We start from the raw sequence: 21,496 nt of genomic DNA on the forward strand, positions 1-21,496 counted from the left end.
AAAAACTTATTAGAAATGTAAAAAAAAAAATCGAGATAGCATTTTATACAATATATATTCAGAAATAATTTGGTAGCAAAGTCATTTTGTAGTTAAGTTTCTAGAGCATTTAAAATTTTAAAAAATTTAAATTATTAATTTACGGTATCAAACGTTTGTTTATGCTCTTTAAAATGAATGATAGAACACTCATTACACAAAAAGCATTGGTTTAGGTATAATATTTGATCCATTTTGATCCATGAAAATTATCAAATAATTTTACATGATGATTTATAAAAAATATGCTATTGGTCCAAGGATTTCTTGTTTTTGGTGTTGACTATTAGAATAGTAAATAGGTGAAAGTTTAAATAACTTAGTATTTTTAATTTCCAAAAAAACTTGTGATTAAATTTTGTTTTATGGACCATACTTTATTGATTCTTAAAACTAAAACCTGTAAAAAAAACTGTGTTTTTGCATGTGGTTTTAATTTGCATACACATTTTAGAACTAGATGAAAAAACCTGTTAAAAACAAAATAGTAAATTAATATATATCGTCGTATGTACTCTATACGCATCAAATATTTAATATATATGCTGATTAAATATTTTAATAGTAAATTCATTAATTCAAATTTTTATAGTTGTACCAAACCAAACTAAAAAAAATCCTGACTTATAACTGTGAATAAACCATATTGTACATCTTGAACTAAAATGTTCTTCAAAAGAGTATTTTATGTAATTTAAAATTCAAATAGTAATTTTTCAGTGTTGATTATTTAATAATTTACAATTATGGGATTGTAATAATAATAAAACAAAATTTAAAAATCTATTTTATAAATCTTACACAAGTTGTTTGAGTATTTACATTATTATCAATAGATATTCCCTAAACATCAAGCAAATTAAATGCAAATAATTAAAGTTATTACATAAAAATTTTTTAATTTCCAACATTCAACATTGGTTTAAACAAGTACAAAAATGTGCAATCAAAGTATAAATGTGCTCCAATTAATGAAAAATTACTGACTTGTACAATACTCATGGAAAGATGCCAAAATAGTGTCTTCAACTTTAAGAACACTAGAAAAAACATTATCTGGAACACAGATTACCTTATAGTACATGCTTTTTGCTCACAATTTATTTAAAGTATATTTATAATTTTTATTAACGATAATACTACTGATAAAAATATACGTTCTTTAGAAATACCGCGCATAGCGAGACTTACTCTGTTTTTTATATTATTGTGAATAGTTTTATTACACGGGAACAACATTGCAGATATATTTATACACAAATAGTAACATTGCACAGTCAAGCATAGTAAGTGTTTCTATAGAGTTGAACTTAAGACAATGAGATAACAGCATTATTTATTTTCACTGGAGTAACTACAACACACTCTTTTGAGCGGTTATATTCAATTATTTTCAATTTAAAAATATATATTTATATAATAATGCATACAATTTTTCTGAAATTTTAGGAACAGTTTTCTAATTAAGAGGAGCTTAGAAGGTTAAGCCCCCGGCTAGTTACGCCAATGATTATTTTAAAGTTTCATTGTTACACGGACATGTAATATTTTATAAAAGGAAAACTTAATTCACTTATATCTAACAATTCCACTATCAAATATTATCAAAAATTTAATTTTTCTCAGAAATTTATTCTTTGTAATATCCGTTTTGCTAGTAATAATTTTGTACTAAAATTGCTTATTAGCTGGACAATGATTTAGAATAACCAGCATTTCTTATATATGATTTACAACTAATTGATTTAAACAAATTGCTTAGAGTTTAATTACTATCGAGTAGATAAAATAGTAAAAAGCATATTTTATAATAGAATAATGATAAACAAAATAATTATAAAATAATTAAGTATAATTCAACAGTTTGGAACGTAATATTGTATTTAAGAACGTAATTCCATTTAATTACAAATTCCGAAGTTCCGATATTATTTTACCTGGAAAAAGTAAAATAATATTTGTCTTATTTGTTAAAGCATATAATATTATTTTACATTTATGTGAATAAACAGTTATTTGATACCCAGAAACAGATAGATTGACTTATAAGAGAAGTTTCTTATTATCTTAGGAGAAGAATTCTCCTTAAATTATTTAATTGTTATTTAAATATATTTTGCTCTACATATTAAATTACAAGCTGTTGTGAAAAGGTGTTATTAATATTTTGTTAATTAAGATTTAATAATTTTCTGTAGTTTTGTTTCATTAAGAAATAAATTATTATAATTAGATTGAATTGAGTAAGAGTTTTAAGTTTTTTTTAGCGTGGGTTAATATTGTTGTCATAAGTTTTGCCACTTTTCCGTCACTATTTTAATATTATGACCAACTTGATATTTTTTTTTTTGAGTGAAAAGAAATTTACCGTATTATAATGAAACCATTTTCCTTCTTGTTAAATTATCTTATAATAAATTAATTTATTAAAAAGGATAGATTGTATTATATATCTTTAATATAAATTAATTTTTATGTTAAAATTAATTTATTAAAATTGCATTCGGAAAAAAATTCTTGGGTAGTATCCAAAATATAATGTAATAAAAATTTGCTTAAACTACAACGAATGTATGTAAAAGTTATCATTATGATTGAGGGCAGTATTATTTCATTCCTCCTCGAATATAGCTTCTATACTTAAAAAACGATTGACGAATATCTTGAAAGAAATTTTTAAGAGAAAGTTGAACATTAGAAATTGAGAGATATAGAAAACTAACAAATGTAAACTGGTTGATGATGTATGCTGCATAAACATTGTAGGTGTGTAAACTAGAAATCTATACAATAACAGATAATTTATTTCATTGTTATTCAATCTTTTTTTTAAAAGATTTAAGTTAAAATGAGCAAAGGGCAATAATAGATTTCATAAAAACTAAAAAATTACAATGGCTATGACATGCTCTGAGACATGATAGTCCTATACAAGTAGTACTCGAAGGAATTATACCAGAGAAAAAAGGAAGAGGAAGACCTAGAGCAAATTTCATATCACGGAGAAATGAGCCTAAAATATGTTGATGTTAAAAGGAAAATAGAAGACAGGGATAAATGGAGGAGAATTGTAAGAAGGCTATACCAGTCGGAAGACTGAGAAACCTGAAGAAGAAGTTAAAATAAATTATCAGTGTTTGATTAATTCGTATATTTATGAATACATTTGTATCTGAAGTAGCACTAAATCAAAGAAGGTAAGAGGTGCATAAGCTTCAGGTAACAAGTACATAGTTATAATGTCAAATATTTAAGTTGACAATTGAAAAAAGACACAAAGAAATTTACTTTCAAAAAAAAAATCATTTGACTTAAAAAAATCGGGGCAAATCTCTAAAGGCAATATTATAAAATATATATAATACCAATATATACCAATATATTGGTTAAGAAATAAATAATAATACCTTGTTAGCTTACGAAAATCAAATACAACTTTTAGAATCTTCTTAAATACTAATAAATATTTTTTTGGAATATCTTATGAATTTTTTTTTCTCCTTTTAGGGTTGAACAATTAGATGGAGGGTTTTTTGAACGATATGGATCTGGACTCAAAGAAAATATTGAAGAACAATCGGCAGCTATTAAGAAAGAAGACCAATTGGATATTCTAGATGAAAAAGAACTAGCTAAGATTTATGAAGACACTGCCTCTAAAACTATATCGTACACTGATTTTTTTTCATCTTTGTTGGAATTAAATGTAAGTTATGAAATTTGTACTCAGTAAATTTTCCTTATTTTATAATATTTTTTAATCGCCAATAACTTATTAACAGAAAAATTTCAATAGAAAATGTCAATCTTTGTCATAATTTGTATGAATCTTTATTTTAATGAGTTTTTTTAATAATAATAATAAATGTTATTTTTTCTTTAGAAATAAAGAATTCGACTGCGTTACTTAAAACTTACAATTAACACAGTTACTAATAAGATTTAATTAAATTAATTCAATAATGCTTTAAAATTAAAATTATATTAAAAATATTAATTTAAATCAAAAAAATATTTAACTCAAAAATCCACAAAAGTTTTTAATTTTAAATAATATTAACTACAAGTGATTAATTTTTATTGTTTAATAGTTTCGTAATATATGTTAATGTCTCTATATTTTACAGAGTGGTACATTAAGAAATTTTGTACGTAATTTTAATTAATAATTAATAAGTGCTAACAGTGTTGATTAATAGAAATGGAAGTCAAAAATTAATGTTAGACATTTTATTTGTTTAGTCTCAATAATAAAAATTCAAAAACAAGTTATAGACCTAACTAAAATTTTTAAACAATTCTATTGAATTAAAACATATGGTTAAAAATTGTGCCAACAAATTTTTATGAAAACTACTGATTAATGTAATAACTTTTTGGTTGTACATACCATCTAAGAGCAAGGGTAATTTTAAATATATTTATAAGTTCATGAACTTCAGAGATTATGTGTTTAGGATGATAATACATAAAAAATAATAATCTGGACTGTTTCCAACATTAAATAGAACAATTTTACAAGGTCAGATTTTATATCATTCTAGCCACTCATCTTTATTCGTTGTCAGGTAGATTAAAGCATTAATCTATCATTAACTTTTCGTACCTTATCTTTTAACACTACATAAAAAATGAAAATGCATTTTCTATATACCCCTTGTACACATTTTTTAAACAGTAATTTAACTTGGTTGATAGCAATTGAGCAGTGGTATTGTTTAAATTAGGTGTGGTAGACAAAAATAAAAAAAACATGCTTTTGTTATAAACATTAATTGTAGAGTTACTTAATAACTACATCACGTATTTGTTGGTTTTCAACCAAAATGTTTCACTTCTATCTTCATAAAATGTAGTGTTATTATTTTACTATAATTGTAAAATATTTTTGAAACGATATATAAAATTAAATAATAGTATTTAAAATATATTCTCAATAAATAAAATATCTATATATTTAAAAAAACTATCTTGTATAAAATAAAATAAGCTAAGGTTATTTATTTAGATTAGATATTTAAATATTCCCAACTAATGTGATTACTGCACACCGAATGTAAACATTTTTTTGGAAAGAAAAATGAATCAATATTATTAAAAAAAATATTAGCTAACACATTTTTTTTTTCTATGTAGTTTATAAAAACAAGCCTATCTATATTATTACTTATCCTCTGTGTCTTTTGCTAATTAAATTAAATAACTACTTAGAAATTAAAAAAAAACCTTGTGTCCCACGTAATCAAACGTTTTTATATTATGAAAATGTAAGTTATTTTTAATTCGTTGCAATATTTTCTTTTAAAATTATTTAATCTGACACATTTTCATAAACAACAAAAATGTCGAAGCCCTTAAAAAATTCAAATCGTTTACTTAACGTTTTATTTGTATTTTTTTGGGGTGGTGGAATACTCTAATTTTATTGAGTACAAGGCCTAATTAAGAAATTTATGCGTTTTAGTTATTATTTTTAGTAATCGAATTGGTGTATAGTGGAAGACATATAGTTCTCATTCGCTCAGTTTAAAAATTCAGAAAAATCATTTGTGTTTTTAAGCTTTTGAAAAAATAAGTAAACTTTATTTTTGTTTGCCCATCATTTTCCTAAATTATAAAATGATGGATAGGGCTATATGCACTTATACATTTTGTTAAGATATTGTGAATACATCATCAGCGAGTATAAATATTTATTAATTAACTTGAAAACTTTTTTATTTTACTTAAAAATTATTTTTCTCATTAAACATTTACACATCACTAAGAATACGAACATTTAGTTAAAAACATGAAAAAAGTACTATTTCCATTGAAAACATAAGTAACTGGTATGCTCTAATCTATGAGGGATGGTTGGATAGTACGTTGCTATTAATTATTGTCACGAGAGAAGTGGCCTCGGGAATAAGTATAGTAATCGTCACGGGGGCCATTGTCTATAGAACGATGAGAGCAACCATGAATAGCCTAATCCAATATGTAAAATTGATTTTTGAACTTTTTTTTTACTCATAATTTCTTTTTTGAAGCAATTCAAATTTTTTTTGGAGGTAGCAGGGCCATCACAATTTTTGTGGCCTACCATTTTGCCCCTGATAATTGATGTTTTAAAGGTCCGAAAATATGTAAACAAATTTTTGTATTAGAACGGGGTTTGGTTTAAATCATAGTTTGGCACAAAAGCGGATCATCATAAAAATAGCACATTTGGCTTGAGCGTCACGCAGATCCGATTTATCTTTAGAAGTGCCATTTCTTTTGAGTGTTCAGCATAATTTTTCTCGTCCGATCTTTAATACTTTTTTCAATTGTAATTTCTACGTGTAATGCACTACAATGATGCCTGGTTTAGCAAAGGAAAAATTGTTTAACTTTAGAGGTATTAAAAAAGAGGAAATGGAGAGAAGAAGTAAAATTCGCATGCAAAATATGACTGTTGGTTCTGGTGGATCTACTTGCAGTAAGAAACTATGTTGTTTTCATCGATACGTGTATTATTTACAGATCGATGAATTGTATGAAGAAGTACTTCATGAGATTATTCATAGCGTGGGTGCCGAGAAGAACACAATTCAGAAAAATACATTGATTGAATTTGCTAAAGAAGCATTTAAAATTGAACCAGAAGTTCACGATAACATTTACCGAACAGTTAAGCAGAAACAAGTAAGTTAGGCTTTAAACAATTTTGTTATTACATAATTCATGAGAAGAAGAGTGTGTTCAATCTAAAATTTTTGAATATTTTTCTTAAAAATTTCGAAAAATAACTATTAATGCGATGATTTACTGATAACTACTAAATGTTTTTTATATACTATTAAGTAAAATAAAAAATACATTATTGGATTCAGTTTATGCAAAGTCAAAGTAGACTATGTCTATCGTTTTCTTATAAAATTGAAAAAAAAATTTTTGACGATGGATTTCGCAATAAAATATTTTTTAAGATATTATAATGCCCATTCTTCTCAATATAGTTGCGTTTAAAATACAATTACAATTAGAAATATTTAGAAATTGTACAAACAAAAAAAATTAATCTATTAGATTTATTTATACAAAATCAACTTCAACCAATTTTTAATAATAATTTTTTACTCTATAATTATTTCAAATACTTCTTACTTCATACATTCCTAAAGTTTGTTGCGAAATATGTATAATATATATGTGTTTATAATATTAATATTATTGAACTATTTATTAAAGGCACCAAATATAATGTTAAACATTGAAATCGTTGAAGGTAAAGAAATTAAACCTAAAGATGCAAATGGACTTAGCGACCCGTTCTGTACTCTATTTTTGTCATCCCAACCTCAACATAGATATAACACATCAGTAAAAACCCAGACATTACGACCCGTATGGGAAGAACATTTTTCACTGTAAGAGTTTGTAAAATAATTTCTGATATTTAAATTGTAACTATTAATTTATATCAAATGAAATATATTTTAGACCAGTTAATGTTCCTGATGATGATATATTGTGTGTGGAAGTTTGGGATTTTGACCCTGCAGAGACTGTTAAAGAAAAAGTTGGCAAGGTTGGTGACATAAAAGGGTTTAAAGGAATGAAAAGATTTATGAAAGAAATTGCTGTGACAGCTACAAACGGAAAACATGATAATGAGATTATTGGTGGTACAATTGTTCCAGTAAAAGTAAATTTCTTTTATTCAGTTATTTCTATGTGATTCTAAAGTTTATAATGTATAGATGATTCCTTCTCGGGGGCAATTAGCTTGGTACAATCTAGAGAAAAAGGGAAAGGCTAAGCCACAAGGAAATTTACTTCTTAAATTATCTTTTGGTAGTGAAAAAGACAAACAAGTGGCTGCTCAAGAGCACCGACATCTTTTAAGAATTCTTTTGGCTCATGAAATGAATACTCGACAAGTAAGTTTATCATATTTATGTTATGTGTATTAATTTGATGTTAATTTGGGAATTTTAAATTATTTTTTTAGCTCGAGGCAAATTCATGGGAGGGAGATTTCTTGCCGGAATCTAAGTTAATAATTCAGCAACATGTGGCCCAAGGTAATATTTCACCTGTAGATGAATACTTAAGTCAATGGATTGAGTATTGTAATGCTCATGTCTTAAGTCCAGTTGTAAGCTTTAAAGTGTTTTCGGATATACTTGAAAAATTAGTGAAACCAATTTCTACTGGAATAATATGTAATGAAGAGGTAATGAATAAATAAGAAATAATGAATGTAAAAATAAAATATAAATGTGAAGTTATAATTATTAATAATTTTGTCAACATTTTAGCTTAAGTTATTTTGGTCATTTTCTAAAAAACTGTTGCCTTTTTGCTACACTAACATAAGAATGATACGAAAGGTATCGCCAGAAGATTCTAGATTTATAGCTCAAATAGAATCAAATTTAAAGTAAATTGATCTAATTTAAACTAATATCAATATCTAAGTTAATTTAATGATTTCTTTTTAGCATCTTGCGACACCTTCATTCTTTTGAAAAACCAAGTGACATTGATCTATTTCCGTTAGATATGTACGGTTGGTTATTGCCATGTGAACACATTAGAGACATAAAGACAACATTAAATGATGCAGTTGTTCAAGGAGCTGTAGATTGGTAAATTAGCATATTATTGAACATGAACAAATAAATTTTAGTTATGTCTTTTCGTAAAAGATATATAATATATAGTGTATTTTTTTTAGGTATATACATATATTAGAACACAATAAACCGCATGATTTTACAGAAGAAGGACAAATGAAACTTCACATAAAAATTATTCAACATCTTAAAGCTGATCTTCAAAAAGCTTTAGATTACTATGACAAAATATTTATTAAGTAATACACTTGTACTATTATTGTGAGTTAGTGTAATTTAAATCTCAGATATTTTCTTTTAAGGAAAATTCAATTTTCTTATGCTTGTACTCTATTCTCAATTTATGAATGCAAAATATCTGAAATGTGTGAACCATTTATTACTCGCATTTGTATGAACATGAAACCTATAAATTTTGAAGAAAATGGAAGACTTGAAGTTGATAAAGATCCACTAGCTATGGGTACTTCTTTATTTGAACTCTACATGAGTATTCAAAAGTTTTCTGAGTAATTATTATTTAAAAATTATTTTATTAATAGAAATTTAACAGGTTTTATTTTTTTTTTATAGCCTAGGAAAATCATCTTGTCAAATTGATCCTGAAACTAGCCATATAGCAAAATATCATCTATGGTTTCAACAAGGTGTTGCTAGATGGCTTGATATAGCAGCATACAAAGCTATGCAGCGAATTGAAAGAGCTGTTGATTTAGATAAATTAGTGAAAATGGACACAAGCGTCGAATATAGTTCTTCAGCTGTAGATACCTTAGCAATTTATTATCAAATCAAAGTCTTTTGGCAACAATTAGCTTGGCCTGACGCTGAAGGTTCCTATTCATTTGTGGCAAAAATTATAGATGATATTTGTAGATGTTCTGTATACTATTCAGATAAAATGGGTTATAAAGTCAATCGAACAGTAGTGGATAAAAAGAAATTTGAAGTTACCAAAGAGGTAATCATGCAAATGAGAAATATTAATAATATAATTTTTTCAATTCAACTAATTATTTTTTAAGTGGTGTTTGGCAGTAAATAATATTGATTATGTAAAACAGTCAATAAGGCCATTCGTCAACGATTTAGGTTTAAACCAATTGATGGATAACTTGGCTAATTACAAAAGTGAGTCATCAGCTGATCATTGTAAGAAGACCTTAGATTTAGTTGTTGACAATTCAATTGATACTGTCAGCAATAAAATTATTGATCTACTTCAAACTCTTGTTAACAAGGTATGACTAATAAATAATTAAATTTTGCATGCCATATATTTGAATATTATGTCTTATTTTAAGATGTCGCCAGAAATGAGCAAATTTTTAATTGAAGGAAGTGAAACAATCAACACAAACAATAACCATTTAGACAACTTGATGCAATATCTTGATGAAAGTTTGTGTACACTGAGTAACGAACTAAATGAGGAAAATTTTCAAAGAATTCTTGATATTATAGTTGAACAACTAGCTAGCATTATGAATGGCTTGATACAGAAGAGTGTTGAGGTAGTAATAGTAATACTATTCTCAATAATATTTTATTATTTTACCTTATATTAATCGTTTTACTTTGTAATGAATAGAAAAAAAAACCACCTTCTTACTTTAAAAATTTGAGAGACAGTTTTCACATGCTATTTGGCTTCCTGAGAAGTGGAGATGAAACTGAAAAGAGTGAAACAATCCAAAAATTAGAAGCTCTACTACGACTTCATACATTAGAAACTGATGAGCTTATACATGAATATTATCTTGAAAGGTATCATGAACAACAAAATCTTCAAGACTCTGAACAGGGTATTTTGTCAATTAAAGTAATATTCATCAATGATAGTTTGAATATAGAAGTACTGAATGCCAATAATATTAGAGCAATGGATTCTAATGGTAATTTTCCATAATTTAGTTCTATAAAATATAAATTAAATTATAAAATTAATTTTTTTAAAGGTTTTAGTGATCCATTTGTCAAAATCTGTTTACTTCCAAGATATAAGTTCCAGAATGTCATTAAATCCAAAACTACTGTTCAAAAGAAAACCTTATTTCCATTGTTTGATGAATGTTTTAAATTGTTGGTTAAATGTTATACAAGATATTATGAATTATTTTATTATTTATATACTTATTTTTATATACTTACTTTATTACATATTTTAGAACTCTTACTCCTGAACAACGAAATGAAGAAAATGGTTTGATAATATTTGTATTGAAAGATCAAGATTTTATGGGAATGACAAATGAGTTCATATCAGAAGCTTATGTACACTTTAAAGATATTCCATCTACACCTTTAGAGAACGATTCTGGTAATGCTCCACAAATTAGATTGAAATTGAGCGTGCCCAAATCTTTAGGTGAGATTTTGTAATAATAATCAATTAAATAGATTTTTTAAATATCTTTTATCAAAAATTTAAATTTTCTTGTGTTTACTTATAAAATATTAATTTAAACTTTAATTACAGGCTCTGTTAACAATAATTTTAAATAATGTACTAATATAATACTTACAATTATTGCCGCATTTGTTGTACCGTTATAACATAGTAATATGACTATTATACTTTGTTCGCTTATAATTGTATAATAATATAATTGTTGAGCTAAATATTATTTTAATAAAGGCTATTTAAAAAAAAAAAAAAAATTTATTACAGTATATCACAGATATCACTAGAAAATTTTTATTAGAGAAATGGGTTTTTTTATTTTTCCCAAGTATGAAATTGTTACTTTTATTTAAAGAAAATAAATAATTTTATGATTTAAATTATTATAATTATTATTCCAAGTATTTGTACTGTAATAAATAATATCCTCATTTAAGACTTAAGTTTAAGAAAGGTAAATGTATCTAATAAAAAATATCAAATATAAAATATGAGTTATTAAAATTTTATATATTTATAATAACTTTTTTGTTAAGAAAAATAAATGTTAATTTTTCTATAAAATTAAAATTAACTTATTTATACTCTAGATTCAAAAATCTGCAAGGTTCTTGAAACACGGACAAATGATAAAGTAGCAAAAGAATTTTTAAAACGTCAAAAAATAAAAATAGCTTCAAATGCACCACCGAAAAAATGACAGCAAAGACTGATTGGACGGATCAAAAGAAATACGTCCATTCTGAAAATAAAAATAAAAAGATATCACTAATCTAATAACAATATTATTATTATAATTATTTTTATATGCAACACACTTTCTTTGAATTGACAATTACAAATCAAACTTAAGACTGAACAAGTGATAAATCTAAATTGGTGTTTATGGCGTTCATATGGATTATGTGAAGGGATGACATTTTGTAAAAGCACTATCTTTAATGACTCACTTAGAGTACCTATTTATATATACAATTTTATATATGTGAATAACGTAAAATATATTGATTGATTCATAAAAACATATTTATACATTTTTATGTACTTCTTCTGAACTGATTTTATGTTAATAGCCCTAGTTATTATATAAATAAGGCTTTTAATATATCAAATATCATCTTTTTTTAATTATAATTAAATTTTTTTTTTAATGATAATTTTATCTATCACTTTAGGTGAATCATATTAATCTTTTTTTTATCAATGAGTTAAACAAATATTTTGATTATAATTATTTGTTTTTTTAAATTATTGATTTTACCATCTGCATTTTGAATTTTTGTAAATATGCATATTTTTTTCAATAAAGTTATCTTCTTGTAAAAATGTGAGTAATTTTTTTTTTTATTTAGTGAAGTTTTTTATTATTTAAAATTTATTTCTAATTTTTAAATTGTAAATAATGTATATTTGATTAAAATTACTAAAGATTTTTAGAACGGAACTTTTGCATATTTAGTACTGAGACTTTATCAAGGGCTTTCAATTTTTACAGGTAATAGTATACTTAGAAAATTTTGGTATCTATTAAAATTAAATTTCTATACATACTATTTAATTAAACAGTAAATATTAAAGCACAATCATTTTAACTGCTGGTTTTATTCTATTATTAGAGTAAAATAATAATACAGTAAATAATGCAAAAATTAAATACAAATCTTTATTAAAATATTAAAAAGCATTTAATAATAAATATAAAATACTATATAAATTATTATTTTAGTAAAATAATGTTTATAAAAAATTTTTAAATACAATAATAAAAATTTACTTAAGCAAATCTTCTTTCAAACTATTATAAAACAATGTATCTAAAATATATTGTTATCACTATTTTTTGTATTTTAAAACATAACTCGCATAACTATTAGTATACTGCAATTTATAGTACTAGAGTTCTTCTTTTATAGTTTGACTATTCTTTTGATAAGTAGGAAATGCCCAAAATTCACTGGGAAAACCTTTTGAATCTCTTTCACGTTTCACAAAAGCACTAAATGATGATATGCAATTGCCAATAAAATAGTCTGCCTGACCTAATATTGCAAGATCGACATGAGGGTTATCATTTTTATACTTAACTATTTTCACGTTAAAGCTGTTAAGTGCTTGAGTCAATTCTGGTATTAAATGGTTATTATCAGATGCTACATATAATGTACTTATATCATTTAAATTTTTCCTTATTAGTCTTTTAATTTGTCTGATTATGATTTCAAATGTTGGAAAACATAATTCTTCAGTTGCTTTTCCATACTCATTCCTATAACCTAAACACTGTGGAGCAGAAAACAATAAATTATTATTTGTTATGTGGTCACAAGCACGTGTCCAATCAATACCATTACGTAAATGTATTGCAACAAATTTACCAGGTTTTATTGTTTGCTCAATGAATTTTTTTGCTAAATCTTCAATTTCATCGCTCCATTTCAAATACCTATGAAGATAAATATTTTCTTTTTGAATTGGAAAACTAGCAGGAGCACCAACAAAGGCTAAAACTGGCCATTCAGTTGGTGGATACTTATCATTCCATTTATTTGCCATATTTTGATGGTATACATCATAATTTAAAGGCGAATAAAATTCAGACGAAGAAAAATCAATTGAGTATGTATCCCAAAAAGATTCAAATGGGTTGCCAAACTTAGCATTGCATCCTTCTTTTTCACCACGTTGCATATAACAAAAAGAGACACGGTTTTCAGGAGGCCATAAACTGCCTGATAATTTGGACATAAAATCGTTCATGAGCTGAACTTTATGAAATTCTAATAATGGAGTAACATTAAAATACTTATCAAATGGTACTTGTTCTGACTTTGGCTGTCCATAACGATATTCAATCCAATGTGGTAATAACAATGTGCGGTCAAGAGCTTTAGCAAAACCAAGTGCACCTAAAAAATGATCAGCTTGGTTGCCAAAACGACCCATACAAGGGCAATAAGCAATATAGCCTTTAGGATCTTGAGCATTGGCAAAATATAAAATTAATATACATAAATAAAGGAACAAATTCATCATAATCAATGACTAGATAAAAAATAATAACTATTTTACAGAGTTTAATAAAAATTATGTTATCTTATGATTATTAAGTTATTAAATACAAAATTGTATACTAGGTTGAGACCAGTAAAATTGGGATGTATTATAATAAAAAATGTATTGTTCAAGTAGAGTTGAACTCAAAAATTATAAAAATTCAAACAGTTTGAATTACAGATAATGATAACGAACAGTGTGTAATCATACGATTACCAACTTTTGTAGAATTGTTCTTTAATAGACTAATTTGATGTAGACGTGTGCTTTTTTTGTTAAGTTGGCTTCAATGTATAAGTTCAATAGCCAAATTCCCAAGTATGAATTGAAAATGTTGATAATGAAAATTTTGTATAATAATTCAACCAATCAATTCGTACTTAAAATTCATAGACTTGAATTATGTGTTAGTATCTTTACTGCCTTACAGATTTTTCTCAAATTTCTTTCTCTCTTAATTTCTGATTTTTAATCTAAGTGAATTAATATGTCTTCAAAAACAGAAAAAGAAAGACAGAAGTTAATACAAGATAGATGCCAGGCCTTATTGAATCAAATGCTAAAAGATGACGATAATAAATATTGTGTGGATTGTGATTCAAAAGGTGAGAGATAACTCAAGGCAATTAAATTTTGAATGCAATCCGAATTTTCTTTTAGGTCCCAGATGGGCATCCTGGAATTTAGGAATTTTTTTGTGTATTCGGTGTGCAGGGATTCATCGAAATCTTGGGGTACATATAAGCAAAGTGAGGTCTGTTAATCTAGATTCCTGGACACCTGAGCAAGTAGCTGTATGTATTATTAATTTAAATTTAAATAGTGTTGTTAATTTCAGTAGATAAATTAATTTGTATAAAATATTCAACACTAATTTATTTTTGTTACAGAATTTACAGCAGATGGGAAATAGTCGTGCTCGTGCTGTATATGAGGCTAATCTACCTGACAATTTTAGGCGACCTCAAACTGATTCTGCATTAGAAGCTTTTATTAGGTCAAAATATGAGCATAAAAAATATATTGCCAAAGAATGGGTTCAGCCTTCAATTCCTAAAGTTAATATTCACTGCAATATTATTAATTTTTATTTTATCAGTTTTTTCATTAAAAATTGAACTAAAAAAGTTCATTAAAATTAAAATTCTAAAAATTACGTTACAGTTTACTTAACAAATTGCTTTGTAATATAAAAAAAAAATTATTTTTTTTATTTTAAGGTAGATTTAAGATTACCAAACATAGGATATAATGCATAAGAAATAAAATACTTTTTAGTATGAATTAGTTTTAGTTTCAATTATTGATGTAGACATAATGCCCATGCACTCAGACCTGTTGGTCCATTGTGAGCACCTCATATCGAATTGTCATTTAGTATGAATAGTATAAAAAATTATTTTCAATTATTTGTAAACCAAAAATGTTTTTGTTTTCTTTAAAAGAAAGTTGGGTTGATTTTTATAAGATATTATGTATATCATTGAATGATTTTTTTAAAAGGAAGAGCCAAAAACAAATATAATGACAAACTTAGTATTTATTGCATTACTTGCTAGGTTTTGACCTATTGAATGTAAAAATTAAATATTGCCATTTTCAATGCAATACCATTTGTTACCAGACATTAAAAAAAAAAATTCTATTTTGGAGATTTGTAAAACATTAATAATTGTTCCTGTTAAAATACAGAAATTTCATGTAATAGATTAATTTTAAAATTGTGTACTTTAATAAAATATTTTATTTATTTGAATTATCAATACCACTCATCAAAATAAAATATTTTGTTGCAAGTTTTATATCTAATATGATACTCTCTTTTCTTGTTTTAATTAATTACATAAAAACATTTTACAGGTTAATTGGGATAAAGAATTAGAAGAAGAAGCCGAAAAATTAAAAAAAAAAAAGAGGGAATCTAAACTGGGATCAGTTGTTCGTAATGTACCATCAATCATACCAAACCCATTACCAAAACCTGCCTCTCTTAGCCCAAAGTTGACATCAAATAAGAAGTTATTATCCACTGAATCAATTAATTCCACAGATCTTCTTGGATTAGGTATACTTTTTAAATATAAATTCATAAGTAAAATTAATTAAATATAAAATTAACTTATCAATCATTTTTATTTGATGTTTAATAATTAGATACCCCAACAAAAGATTCTAATCCAACGTTAATTGATACATCGTTTGCATCATCGGGTTCAGATTCTACTGATCCATTTAGTAGTTTTTTAAGTGCATCTTTGTCATCTGCAACTACATCTCCACCACAAACACAGCAATCAGTAGACTCTACAGTAAAACGTTCATCGGAAGAAGATAACTTTTTTAATCAATCAGCTGCAGCTACAAAAAATAAACTTACTACTGACTCAATTTTAGCGCTTTATGGAAAATCTCAACCAAACAATATTTCCACTAGCCAATTTAAAAGTAAAAAATGAATAATTTTAAGTTCTTAGAATTTACATTTCTTCCTTTTTTTTTTTTTTGTTAGGTCAAAATAATGGATTTGTTACTTCACAACCTCAGCCCTTTTTTAATGCTTTCAACAATAATGGTTTTCAAAATATGCAATCATTTCCCCAAGTCAATGTAACTGTATGTATATTTTAAACATAAATTTTTTTTTTTTTTGTGTAAAATGTATAAAAAATGTTCAGAGTTTAACTATCTACTGAAATGCTTATTAACTAAGTAGAATTTATTTCAAGAATCTTCAAAACTATTACTAATAATTTACCATTATTTTTTAGGGACTACCTACTAATTTACTATCTAACAGCTCAATTGACTTTAATAATGCTCAAACATCAAATCCATTTTACAATATGGCAGCAAAAAACGCTTCTTCCCAATATCTTAATAAAGTAAGTCATTAATTAATAAATATAATTGCAAAGCCATGAACTGCTTAATTTTTATTTTAAGGGTTCATTAAATTTTTGGCACTTATAGTTTCAGCATTATTGTAAAGAAATAATATTTCCAAAAAATATAAAAGCATAAACAATTTTGAGATATAAAGTTTAAATATAGTATACCTTTTGTAATATATTTGGAATAAATTTATGTATGTCTTGTTAAGTTATATCATAAATGGACAATTATAACTATAGCTATGTGTTAAGTAGTTTTTTTTTAAATCCCTTGTATCTATTTTTAGGAGAATCCAATAAATACAACTAGCCAGTTTTCTGTGTTTGAATCATCTAATCTAGCCAATGTAAGTGCAAAATAATAATGAATTTTCAATTTTTTTTTATTTATAATAAATATCATTTAGTTGCCACAACAAATGAACCACATGAATTTAGGATGTCAAACTACTGTTCCATCAAATACTAATGGATTTGGAGATTTTAACACTCAAACCCAAAATAATCAATCTCTTTCATCTAACTTGTGGCAATAGAAATAAATGTGGTAGTTCATAAATATTTGATATTTTGTATATGTAAACAATATTTCTCTGATTTTACTATCTGTACAAAATTTCAGGTCGTCTTATTACTATAGTATTATTATATTTTGCTTCGCCTATAAACATACCGTCCAAATAATGGGATTAGAGCATGTATACATATTAAACAAATTAAGCTTTAAATAATTAAAAATACATAATTGTACTGGTGTTAAATTTTACTATTAAAGCATTAGTTGTTGTTGTCACAAAATTTTGTTGTTTAATTTAAATAATATTTACACTGAAATATATTAAGACTAAAATATACTATTAAAATATATTTACATCAAAAATATCTAACCTTAAAATTACTGAACTATTCAAACTGTGATCTTGATAAACATTAGCATCTCAACTTTCAATTATCATAATTATTTTTACTAGTTAATTGAATCACTTTTATTTTTGGAAAATTTTCTTTCCAAGTCAAAAAATAATAATTATAAATCAATCATATTTATTTATTATTGAGTCATTCAAAAACAATGTTTATAATTTTTTGCTATTAAAAAGTTTATATTTATTAATGTAGATATATTATATAACTTAAGTTACTTTATATGTAAAATAAATTATTATTTATAAATAAAAAAAATTCATGAAACTTTTTAATCTGTGTATTTGCATAAGATTAAATTGATATCTGCCAAGTATTTTTAAAAGTTTGCATGTACTTATGAAAACTAAAAATCAAGTAAACTTTTTAAAACAACGACCATTCTTATTTTAATTATAATTTTTGAAAATGATAGAAACATGATTCCATAGTTGAAGAATGTTTATAATATATTTATATACTCATTACAGATATAGATAATAAAGAGTATCAACAAAATCTAATTTCAAACAAATGTAGCGCTTATGTTTAATATCAATAGTCTAATAGCAATTATTGCTTATTTCTGTAAGAAATTTTACATGAAAAAGTTTGTTAAAATATGACTATTTCGTCGCTATGCTACAGCAGTACGTATCTCAAAATGAGATTTTTATCAATTATGATAAAAGATGTATTTCTAGAAATTATTTTGTGAGACTGTGGTTTTATTGATAGTTATGAAAATAAAATCACCTCTTGTATTATAACGTGCATAATTAAAAATTATTTTTTGAAAACCTAGAACGACTCTGATACGCATATAAATACATGTAATTAAAAATAAAAATATTTTTCAATAAATTTCTATATTCGTAAATAATTAAAAAAAACTTTAGTATAGTGGGGTCGCAACAGTGTGGTGGTAGCCTAGTTAGATAAGTATAGATAATATCTGACAGTGATTAAAATCACTATCATAACAAACGCTTCGATGCTAATCTGTAGATAGTGTTGAATTTTAAGAAATTGGTGGATTATACCAAAAGTAATTAATTCCTATTTACTTTATTATTTCTTATTAGTAGAAAAGAGATTATTTGAGAAAAAGAAATTATTGAGTGAGTGGAAAATAGGGTCTTCAGCCCTTATGTCACGAACGGCGCAAACGGAGATTAGGGTTTTGAATGTGTTATACTTTTTTATAGAAACATACAGTCATCAGTTTGTATTCCAATCAACGCAAAAAAGTTATAATAATTATTTTCCTTTTTTAGTACCGTTGTGGTGTCTTGAAGACGCTGAGAAAGACAATGACTCATGGCTACTATATAGCCAAAAGTCAAAATTAAACGTGTAATAGTGTTAGTATATTCTTTTCTGTGGTTCTATATTGGTTTTTGTAAATGTTCTAGAGGAGAATATTACAATTTTAAATTTGCAAGTTAAACTAATAAAAAGATTAAAAGTTCAACATTTATAAATTATAAATTTTTATAAAAATCAACTTTAAAGGACCAAAAAAAGTTAAACATGACATTTTGAATGGATTATTTTAACATATTAAAAATTAATTTTTAAATTTAAATACTCGTTTTTATAAATTAGTAATAATCTCAAAAAAGAGACCACGGACATTAATCTAATTGCAGATTTGAAATATTTTTAGGAATTTTCGTAAACAAAATTAACATAAAACTATTTGCTTTGTCATCGCTGTTCATAATCATCTTACTTCAATTGAATAAATACACAAAAATATAAGTATAATAATATGTGTAATTTAAAAAAGTTAATAAAACATACATCATAATTAAACATGTATATTAAATATTTGTAACTTTAAAGAAATTTTAATTTTTATATAATCTTACTTATCAAATTAATATGATTTAAGAAATAATTTGAAACACATATATCTATAAATAAATGATTTTTAAAGTAGACCTGTAGTAATATTTTGTTTTAAAAAATATTTGTATGAAAAATATTTCATTATATAATTATAATATATATATATTATTTATAACCTTGACATTAAATGTCCTTAATAATGATTTTAAATTATCCAACAAAGATTTATTAAACAATTCATTTATGAAAAGAATATTTTATAAACAAAAATACTTTAAATTAGTTTTACTACAAGTTTCTAAACATTAAAAATGAAATTTGAAATAATTTTATAACAGCTAAATATTACAATATGTTTTATGGGATTATTTTTACCTTTTTTAATGAATATTTACGTTTTAGTTTCAAAACAACTGTATGTATCAATACATTTTTTCAAAATATAACTGTCCATTATTATAAGACCCACATTTTTTTTGTTCCGTCTAATATACGAATTTTTACGCTTTGTGAACATAATACTTCAGGTTTATCAAAGTACCGTTTTTTCACTCTGACAAACAAACAAATGCGTTCCGCTACAATGATAAATGATTTTGACTGCATTTTCAAGGGTTGTTTTTTTGTAATACACTTCTTTTGTGGCTTAAAATGATCTAAGGAGTCAATTTTAAGTCTATCGTGTTCAATAAGACTTGGCAGCTTTCTTAGTAATGTAATCATTACTCTTTTTGCCGTAGGGTCTAATTCCATTTCGGAGTTTGATATAAACATATTGTGTGTTTGTTCCAACGTCTCCATTGATAATTCTACAGCAATCGTATGGTCAATTCCTGTTTTTGTTAAAGTTACATGTTTATCATATGGATTAATTTCAGTCATCATGCATGGATTGGATGAGTTTATATTATCGAACGATTCATTTACAGGACGTTCATACTTTGCAATAAGGTGTTGATAAAGTTTATACAAAATGACTAGAAATATGCAAAATGAATAACAAGATAGAAGGCAGAGCTGAATTAGACCTATCAAAAAATCTTTCCAGTTTTTGATCATCTTTTCAAATTGTAAACACTGTTGAGATGGTAAATTTTGATGTGAAGTACGCAAGTTATATTTAGTAATCGTAGAACTGACGATTGAATTTGAATAACATAAAATAACACGACTAATTATCAGTTTAAAGCTATGGAAACCAATTTTAGTATTATTAAAAATATATTTACTATTAAATATATTTAAACATAGAAAATAACAAAATAAATTGTAATAGAAGCTAATTTATTTACTTATTAATATATATTCATATTGAACGTCGAAACTCTCAATTTTTTATATTTTCGGGTGACTTTAACAATTAATGAAAATTAAGGATTTTTGATATTTTAAAGTACTTTATTAATTTAAATTTTGATGTCACATTAATAATGTTAATAAATATTTGTTCTCAGAAAAATTATCCGATAATAATNTAAAAAAATTGTGTTGATCCATCCACTTTTCAATAAGTTATGCATTAGTTAGTTAAAAATAAAAATATTTATGATTTACTTATCGCAAAAATTTAAACTCATTATTAAATGTTAAAAACTGTAATTTTCCCGAAATTAACAGTTAAGGATATTGTAACAAAAATTATGATATTTCAGTTGAGCTTAATTTTACTAATAATACTTTTATTATTATAAAAACCCAGCACAGGAGGGTCGCGGCACAGTGTTGACGTGGCATAGTTGGATCAA

At 25.1% G+C, this 21,496-nt stretch overlaps 3 protein-coding genes across 9 annotated transcripts in view; 2 read left to right on the top strand and 1 right to left on the bottom strand.

Annotated features, from left to right (window-relative positions):
* The window catches only part of LOC126906668 (protein unc-13 homolog 4B), a 34,789-nt gene extending 22,699 nt beyond the window's left edge, over nt 1-12,090 (top strand). For 3 of the 5 annotated variants that reach the window (XM_050687373.1, XM_050687375.1, XM_050687374.1), the window contains exons 2-18: nt 3,547-3,745; nt 6,547-6,708; nt 7,255-7,433; nt 7,507-7,711; nt 7,767-7,946; nt 8,018-8,242; nt 8,328-8,449; nt 8,511-8,657; nt 8,747-8,884; nt 8,948-9,154; nt 9,219-9,606; nt 9,671-9,886; nt 9,950-10,159; nt 10,237-10,540; nt 10,604-10,727; nt 10,814-11,013; nt 11,640-12,090. In XM_050687373.1, the coding sequence (XP_050543330.1) occupies nt 3,547-3,745; nt 6,547-6,708; nt 7,255-7,433; nt 7,507-7,711; nt 7,767-7,946; nt 8,018-8,242; nt 8,328-8,449; nt 8,511-8,657; nt 8,747-8,884; nt 8,948-9,154; nt 9,219-9,606; nt 9,671-9,886; nt 9,950-10,159; nt 10,237-10,540; nt 10,604-10,727; nt 10,814-11,013; nt 11,640-11,749 (3,316 nt within the window). In that variant the 3' untranslated portion in view covers nt 11,750-12,090. Of the gene's footprint in view, nt 1-3,546; nt 3,746-6,305; nt 6,478-6,546; nt 6,709-7,254; nt 7,434-7,506; nt 7,712-7,766; nt 7,947-8,017; nt 8,243-8,327; nt 8,450-8,510; nt 8,658-8,746; nt 8,885-8,947; nt 9,155-9,218; nt 9,607-9,670; nt 9,887-9,949; nt 10,160-10,236; nt 10,541-10,603; nt 10,728-10,813; nt 11,014-11,639 lie in introns of those variants that run through there. The other 2 variants (XM_050687376.1, XM_050687378.1) reach the window with 2 other exon arrangements.
* Nucleotides 12,091-12,784: 694 nt separating this feature from the next.
* On the bottom strand, nt 12,785-14,257 carry LOC126907290 (GDP-fucose protein O-fucosyltransferase 1). 2 transcript variants are annotated; one of them, XM_050688455.1, is made up of 2 exons: nt 13,135-14,257; nt 12,785-13,045 (listed from the first exon to the last, which is right to left on the bottom strand). In XM_050688455.1, exons 1-2 carry the CDS (start codon nt 14,080-14,082, stop codon nt 13,028-13,030), a joined length of 966 nt encoding a protein of 321 aa, XP_050544412.1. In that variant the 5' UTR covers nt 14,083-14,257; the 3' UTR covers nt 12,785-13,027. The 2 variants fall into 2 exon arrangements, with proteins under 2 accessions (XP_050544412.1, XP_050544411.1); XM_050688454.1 differs by having other exon boundaries at nt 12,793-14,257.
* A 189-nt stretch (nt 14,258-14,446) lies between these two features.
* Nucleotides 14,447-17,792, top strand: LOC126907167 (stromal membrane-associated protein 1). Of its 2 annotated transcripts, XM_050688272.1 has the most exons (10): nt 14,447-14,708; nt 14,764-14,897; nt 14,994-15,161; nt 15,964-16,168; nt 16,258-16,548; nt 16,613-16,716; nt 16,872-16,985; nt 17,282-17,341; nt 17,402-17,541; nt 17,617-17,792. In XM_050688272.1, exons 1-9 carry the CDS (start codon nt 14,591-14,593, stop codon nt 17,528-17,530), a joined length of 1,323 nt encoding a protein of 440 aa, XP_050544229.1. In that variant the 5' UTR covers nt 14,447-14,590; the 3' UTR covers nt 17,531-17,541; nt 17,617-17,792. The 2 variants fall into 2 exon arrangements, with proteins under 2 accessions (XP_050544229.1, XP_050544228.1); XM_050688271.1 differs by having other exon boundaries at nt 17,402-17,792.
* Nucleotides 17,793-21,496: the final 3,704 nt, after the last annotated feature.

This window comes from Daktulosphaira vitifoliae, unplaced genomic scaffold (assembly GCF_025091365.1).
Source record: "Daktulosphaira vitifoliae isolate Bord-2020 unplaced genomic scaffold, ASM2509136v1 Scaffold_5, whole genome shotgun sequence".
In the NCBI taxonomy this organism is placed as follows: domain Eukaryota; kingdom Metazoa; phylum Arthropoda; class Insecta; order Hemiptera; family Phylloxeridae; genus Daktulosphaira; species Daktulosphaira vitifoliae.